Here is a 7,209-nt window from a genome sequence, read left to right on the forward strand (position 1 = left end):
GGCTGTGGGAATAGGCTACAGTAAGGAAGACGTTCTTTTCTGGCTCTCGTAATGAGTTCGGGAAAAATGACCTTTCCAAATTCCAGGTCTCTTGGGATTCAGGGCAGGGCAGCGGATCCCCAGTGCTCGCGACCGGGGACAGGCGCCCTGCCAGAGGGGTGGAAAAAGTAGTGTCCCTATTCCCGAGGCCACCACCCTCTCCCTTCCTCGCCCAGTTACTCCGCCCCCACATCCTGCCCCTCGCGTCCTAGGTCCCTGGGTTGCTGGCCGGCAGGGGAGGAGTTAACTCTGGAGGTACCGGCTGGGCTCACAGTACCTGCCGCCGCCGCCGCCGCCGCCGCCGCCGCCGCCGCCGCAGCCGGTGGGAGGGACGAGGAAGCGGGAGCCGCCTGGGCGCCAGAAGCGCTCCAGTCTGGCGGGGCGCTGCGCGGGTAGCGGCGGCGGGTCTCGGCGCGGCCAGGGGCGTCCGCCAGGGGGCGCGCCGCGACGGGGCGGGAGGGGCCGTCTGGTCTGGGGAATTAGCACAGGGACGAGCGCGCGCGCGGGTCCCCAACACATCTGGGCGAGAGCGGCGCCGCTGGAACCGAGGGGGCATATCTGGAGCGGCGGAGCCACCGCGCAGCTGGGGCCCTTCGAGGCGCTCGGGGCACCCATCTGGGACCTCGAGAGGGGGCCGTGCCGCGCGCAGCTGGACCAGGGGAGGGGGGCGGCGGCTGCACAGCTGGACCGAAGGGGGCGGGGTCGGTCCTGGGCGGCTGGCAGAGCGAAGGGCCGCGAGTGGCCTGGGACTGGAGCATGGGACGGCGCGCCTGAAAGAGCAGGGGTGAGGAAGGGCCTGGTACCCTGAGGGGGGAAAGACGAGAGAAAGGGGCACGACAGCAAAGGAGGAAGATGCAACTGACTCGCTGCTGCTTCGTGTTCCTAGTGCAGGGCAGCCTCTATCTGGTGAGTGGTCCGCGGGGAGCGGCGCGGAGGGGCGGGGGCCGGGAGGATTGGGGGAGAGCGCGGGAAGCTTCCAAGCCCGAAAACTTTCTCCCTTCCCCTCAGCATCCCGGGGATGGAGCGGAAGCCTGGAGGCTGGGGGAGAGGGCGGGGCCGAGGCCAGAGACTGGACAGTAAGGGTTAATAGGGGCGGGGAGAGGGTGCTGGGCTGGCCCACCCACTCGGCCTCTGGTGGCGGGAGGTGCGACGGGCACGAGGGAAAATGCCCGCAGCCGTCGCCAAAGGTTACTCGACCCCTTCCCGGGCCCCGGGCCGTGCGGAAGGGTGTTGGGGGATGGCTGTGGAGCTGATGACCTGCCAGAGTCATCAGAGCTGTGGGCTCTTCCCTGACCTAGGGGCCCCGGAGGGCCCCAGCGGGCCCCGCGCTCTGGGTCCATCAGCGTACGAGCCAGTACAGGCGCGGGGCGGCCCCCGCGTCCCTCGCTGCCGCCTTCCCTCCCGCTCCCTCCCTCCCCGCCTGTTGTTTTCCTCTTCTCTCCCGGCTGCGCGCAGCCGGAGCCCCACAGGACCTGGGCAGGCGGCTCCCGCCCCGGGCTCTCGCGGCAGCTGAGCGGAGCGCCCAGAGCCCGCTCCCCGAGCGCTCGCTCGCTCCTTGCCGGCGGCCCAGGACGCGCGGAATCAACCCCAGACCCCAGCCCAGGGCTCAGCTCCCCTCCGACCCACCAATTGGGTCGGGTGGCCAACCGCCACCCACCAAGCCCCACACCTGGGTCTGCCCTTCTCCTCAAAACAATAATTACCTTTGCCACTGTGTGGAAGAAGCCCTCCCTTATCACATCCCCACCCGGGGCCCTTCTCCCCATCCTCCAGCCATTCAGCTGTGACCCCTGGCGGCCGAGTACACACAGGTCTGCCTGCTTGAGCCCAGCCCCCAGAGCTTCCCCTCCTACTGTCCCTCTGCCCCACCCTTGGGTCCTGGCAGGCAGGGCCACCGCACACAACCCCAGGCATGGCCAGGGCCAGAAAAGAGACCACAAACCCCTTTGGAGCCCTCCAGACCTCAGGCATCCCACACCCTCATCCCAGGGTCACCAGCAAATCCAGATGCTGCCCAGCTGTGAGCTGGTGCCCCGGTGCTCATAACGAGATACATAAGGTGAGTACTCTCTTCAAAAGCTGAGCAAACCCACACCAGGCAGCTGTCCTCAGGAAACCTGCTTCACTCCCTGATGCCCTCCTGTGTTTGAGCTTGTCAGGCTGTCCTGCTGGCCTTCCCCACAGCTCCTTCAGGAAGCCTCCCCAGATGTTGTCTGTCAATAGAGTTGAGGCAGCAGAGGCCAGCCAGGCCTCCGCAGAGTTTACAGGAGATCCCGGGTGGGGACGGGGCTTGGATAAAATCCCAGTAGAAGGACCCATCTGGTCTGTGAGCCCAGGAGTGCAGTGGCTTGGGAGGTCTGACTCTGTGTGACTCAGCCTTGCAGTGATGTAACCTGTGAGTCTGGTGTCCCCATCTGTGAAGTGGGAATAATAAGAACTCCTACCTCCTAGTATAAGTAATGTCCTGGCAAGTTATCACGGAGGAGAGTTTGGCCCTCCTGGGTATGGAACTCACCCCAGGTCTCCCTCAGATCCTCCTGCCAAAACCTAAACTGCATTTGTACTTGAGAGAGAATTTCGCTGGGTTCTGTTTTCTTTTCCATCATCTGTTGGTTCTCTTTGCCTCTGAAGGAAGAAACTATTCCAGGATAGGGGTGGTGTCTCATCCAACAGACTAGAAAGTCCCCAAAGGCAAGGGCTGTACCTCCCCTGTCAAACTAGGGGCTCTCTCAGCATAGAGATGGAGCTCTCCTATCTGACTTGGGGCTTTTTGAGGGCAGAGACTGTACCTCCCCCATCAGTCTGGGAATTTCACAGAGTGGGGGACTCTACCTCTCCTATAAGAAAGGGGTGCTCTGTCATCACAGCTTCTTCCATCAGATGAGGGCTCTCCCAACATTGGGAGCTGGGCCTCCCGCATTAGACTCGGGGCTCCCTAGGAGCTGGGGCCATGTACCTCTGATGCCGTGGTCTACTGGAGAGAATTCTCCACCATCCTTCCAAGACTTTGAACAGTGACCAGAGGCAGGACAGTGGGGAGAGGAGCTAGGGGTGACCTGAGTGTCAGAACATGGGAGGGAACCACGACACAGGCCAGAGTGCATACCCAACCCCCAGAGTAGGTGGGCAATGTGCAGGGCCCCCTCATCCCCAAGTCGGAGTGGAAGGGAGGGCAGAGAGATGATGCCGGTGGTGGGAGGCAGTGAACCAGAATTCCTGGGTCTTCTGGGGACCCAGGTGCTTATTCTCCTCCCAACTCCCTCCACAGGTCATCTGTGGCCAGGATGATGGTCCCCCTGGCTCAGAGGACCCTGAGCGTGACGACCCTGAGAGCCAGCCCCGGCCCCGGGTGCCTCGAAAGCGGGGCCACATGTCACCTAAGTCCCGCCCCATGGCCAACTCTACTCTCCTAGGGCTGCTGGCTCCGCCTGGGGAGGCATGGGGGGTCCTCGGGCAGCCCCCCAGTCGCCCGAACCACAGCCCCCCACCGTCGGCCAGAGTGAAGAAAATCTTCGGCTGGGGTGACTTCTACTCCAACATCAAGACGGTAGCCCTGAACCTACTCGTCACGGGGAAGATCGTGGACCACGGCAATGGGACCTTCAGCGTCCACTTCCGACACAATGCCACGGGCCAGGGCAACATCTCCATCAGCCTCGTGCCCCCCAGTAAAGCTGTAGAGTTCCACCAGGAGCAGCAGATCTTCATTGAAGCCAAGGCCTCCAAAATCTTCAACTGCCGGATGGAGTGGGAGAAGGTGGAACGGGGCCGCCGGATCTCGCTCTGCACCCACGACCCAGCCAAGACCTGCTCCCGAGACCACGCTCAGAGCTCAGCCACCTGGAGCTGCTCCCAGCCCTTCAAAGTCGTCTGCGTCTACATCGCCTTCTACAGCACAGACTACAGGCTAGTCCAGAAGGTGTGCCCGGATTACAACTACCACAGCGATACTCCCTACTACCCCTCCGGGTGACCCTGGGCAGGCCACAGAGGCCAGGCCAGGACTGGAAGGACAGGCCTGCCCACACAGGAAGCCATCTGTCTGGATACTGGGCAGGGAGACGAAGGGGCCTCAGGCGGGGAGCGCGGGGGTGGAGAGGAGGAGAGGCCGAGTGGCGCCAGGGCCAAGCCTCAGGTGGCGGGGAAGGGGTTGCAGGTGCTGGCCCCAACCTGAGGCTGTGGAGCAACCAGGACACAGGAGCGCTGGCCGAGGAGTGGGTTCTCTGGGCGGCCTCCCAGGGCTTCCCCACTGAGCAATAGAGAGATGTTGGGTCCAGGAGGCCCCTGGAGCAAGCAGACCAATAAAGTCATTGAGGGGAGCCCAAGACCTTGGCTCCCTCCCTGCCATCCTGCGAAAGAACACAGCAAGGAGAGGGCTATTTCATCGGTGAGGACAGCACGCGGGCACTGAAGGATGGCGGAGCTGGGGCTTCCTGGGAGCCAGCACCGGAACTCTCCAGCCCCACCCAGTGGGCCGACCCGAGCCCTCATCCTGGACTGAGGCTGAAGTGGTGACCTGTGGCGTCTTCGATGTCTTGACAAAGAGACCATCTGCCCCCAGCCAGGCCACCCCTTCCTTCCCAAAATTCCTTCTCTTGCCATTGCTCCCCACCCCCACCCTTGTGCTGAAGGGGACCCTCGTCCTTAAGCTGAGACACGGGGCGAGCGTAATTCTCGCAGCACCGAGACCACACGTGGAAGCCCACCCCTGAGCTACGTGCTCATCCTGCATCCCACTCCTTGCTGGCTCCTCGGGGAATGACCTTATCCAGCGAGCAAGCCTTCCATAGCCAGCCTTGCCCATCAGCCCAGGTCTTGCCAGGACGGAGATGCTGCCTCCCCTGTGGCCCATGGGACCATCTGCAGCCCGGGGCAGGGTGAGGCCACACCGCGGCGGGTGTGCTGGGCCTGTCCCGTAGTGTCTGTCTGTGGGGGTGGGGAGGGGGGAGGTTTTGTGAAATCATCAGTTTGTTGACTTCTGTGTGCAGACTCTCGTTCTCAGATCAAGGAATAAAGCTTTCCTGGGCACTGGACTCTGAGTTATTGGGGAGGGGTATGGGAGCAGGGGTGGGGAGGGCCACAGACACCCCGTGGTCCGGCCAGAGTTTCTCAGATGGCAACAGGACATTTTCTGGAGTCCAGAGCTGCAGGGCTCCAACAGCTACTGGAGCTGAAGCTCCAGGGCTTCCCTCTCCACCCCCTTTCCAGCCACGAAAGCTGGGCCGGTGTTGTACCGGGGCTGGTAGGGGGTGAGGGTGGCATCTGCGAAGTAGCTGGGGAGGAAGAGGTAGTAGGTGGGATGGGCCACATAAGGTGTTCCCTGTCACCTTCCTGGATATCCGTCTGATGGGCCCACTGGGGTCCCAACACTCTTGTCAGTATTTTGCTCTGTGGCCTTGGGCAAGTGCATTGTCCTCTCTGGTTCTCTTTTCATTTGTTTTCTATAAAATGAGGAGCTTGCCATTTGAGAACCCAGAGGTTCTCAAATGTGAGTGGGCTTCTGAATCACCAAGAGGGTTGTTAAAACCCAGATTTCTGGGTTCTACCCCAGAGTTTCTAATTCAGTAGGTCTGGAGTGGGGCCTAAGAATTTGCCTTTCTAACGAGTAATGAGTGCCCAGGTAGACACTGATGGTCCCAGCCCAGGGACCACACTTGGAGGGCCTCTCAGATGTCCTCTGAGTTCCCTTCTGGCCCTGGCTTCCTGGGACGAGGAGACACCTCTGATGCTTCTCCTTGTGATTTCCAGCGGCTCCTCCTGCAGAAGTCTCCTGGGAAGGGTCCCTTCAGAGGATCAGGGGTATTGGGTGTTCAGTCTGATGACATGCTCGGGGAGAAACAGGCCAGGGTGGGGTAGGGACAGAAGGGGCTTGAAAGCAGCCATCCCCCTGCCCCAGCCCATAGGAGGGCCTCAGAATGGATGGCTGCCCGGGCCACCTCATCTGGGAGTTAGCTGGGCTAACTCCATTCGAGCTCCATGTGGGGAAGGCTGGGCCCCCGCTACCAAGATCACAGTGCCGTCTCTGGAGGCCATTCGAGATCTGCTCTCTTGGGAGGGCGGTGTGCAGGCCCCCTGGGTCCCTTTTGGCCAGGTAGCCAGAGTGAGGAGAGTCCTAGCGTGAGGGTAGGGTGCTCTGGCCACCCGCAGCCTGTCTCCCCTGCCCAGCAGCACTCAGCACGGACTATTGCCCTCACACCGCAGAGCAGAGCTGGGTGGGGTCTCAGAAGCCACCTTGCTGTCATCCCCCTCATAGGAAGTGACCCAGAAAGGGTGAGTGACTTGAGCCCACACTCCTATCCCAGCCTCTTCCCCGCCCAGCCACCACACCTTGCTTGCACCTTGCTTGCGGGGCGTCTCTCCTGAGCTGAGGTTTGAGACTCCCCAGCTCCTTCGCGCCACCCTCTCCCTCCCCACCCTAGGGACAGGGCTCTGGCCCTGCCTGCCATGGGGGGCTTGGGCTTGCTGGGCTCTGGTGCGTTGTCCCACCTGTGGACACACACTGGAGACGGACCACGAGCACCTCCCACAGTCCTGTGGCTGCGCTGGGCCCCTGCTCTGTCCCCCTGGCTGAACTGTCAGCAGGGCGGGGGGCCCTCTAGCCCACCCCCCCCCCCGGCTCCTCTCCTCCTGCAGAGAGCCAGATGCTGCCGACAGCTGGAGGGCTGGCCTGCCTGGCACACAGTTCTGCCTGCACGGGGCGGGGGGTTCATTTCAGTAACTTCATTTTGCCCGCGTGCACTCTGCAGCCTCTCCCTCCTTTTCCGCCTTCCCCAGTAACCCCGGGCGGCTCGTCTCATTTAGGACCTTGCTAACAGATTTCCTCCCGAATCATAATTCTGTTGGAATAGACTTTGTGCCCTACTAGTCTTGCCATCACCAGATACTTCCTGTCCCCCCCTGGTCCCCACAGAGGGAAGCATCTAAGCATCTGGCTATGAAGGCGCCAACCTCTTGCCCCTTGGTGAGCAATGTCTAGGGCATCTCCTGGGCAGATAGACCTCCAGTCCCCATCAATTGCTTGGACCTCCCACTCTTGCCATTCAAAACACAGGAGAGGGCTTCCCTGGTGGCGCAGTGGTTGAGAGTCCGCCTGCCGATACAGGGGGCACGGGTTCGTGCCCCGGTCCAGGAAGATCCCACATGCCGCGGAGTGGCTGGGCCCGTGAGCCA

General features: G+C 62.1%; 1 protein-coding gene across 2 annotated transcripts; it reads left to right on the plus strand.

Annotated features, from left to right (window-relative positions):
* The first annotated feature begins 718 nt into the window (after positions 1-718).
* NXPH3 (neurexophilin 3) lies at positions 719-5,064 on the plus strand. Of its 2 annotated transcripts, XM_024744680.1 has the most exons (3): positions 762-945; positions 1,925-2,098; positions 3,308-4,980. In XM_024744680.1, exons 1-3 carry the CDS (start codon positions 892-894, stop codon positions 4,010-4,012), a joined length of 933 nt encoding a protein of 310 aa, XP_024600448.1. In that variant the 5' UTR covers positions 762-891; the 3' UTR covers positions 4,013-4,980. The 2 variants fall into 2 exon arrangements, with proteins under 2 accessions (XP_024600457.1, XP_024600448.1); XM_024744689.1 differs by lacking the exon at positions 1,925-2,098 and having other exon boundaries at positions 719-945; positions 3,308-5,064.
* Positions 5,065-7,209: the final 2,145 nt, after the last annotated feature.

This window comes from Neophocaena asiaeorientalis, unplaced genomic scaffold (genome assembly GCF_003031525.2).
Source record: "Neophocaena asiaeorientalis asiaeorientalis breed wild unplaced genomic scaffold, Neophocaena_asiaeorientalis_V1.1 scaffold1, whole genome shotgun sequence".
NCBI classification, from domain to species: domain Eukaryota; kingdom Metazoa; phylum Chordata; class Mammalia; order Artiodactyla; family Phocoenidae; genus Neophocaena; species Neophocaena asiaeorientalis.

What these genes read in the sequence shown, in the direction of transcription:
- NXPH3 (XM_024744680.1), top strand. Translation starts at nt 892, where the DNA reads ATGCAACTGACTCGCTGCTGCTTCGTGTTCCTAGTGCAGGGCAGCCTC. An exon ending in TGCAGGGCAGCCTCTATCTG is followed by an intron (nt 946 to 1,924) that starts GTGAGTGGTCCG and finishes GGGTCCTGGCAG; the next exon opens with GCAGGGCCACCGCACACAAC. An exon ending in CTCATAACGAGATACATAAG is followed by an intron (nt 2,099 to 3,307) that starts GTGAGTACTCTC and finishes CTCCCTCCACAG; the next exon opens with GTCATCTGTGGCCAGGATGA.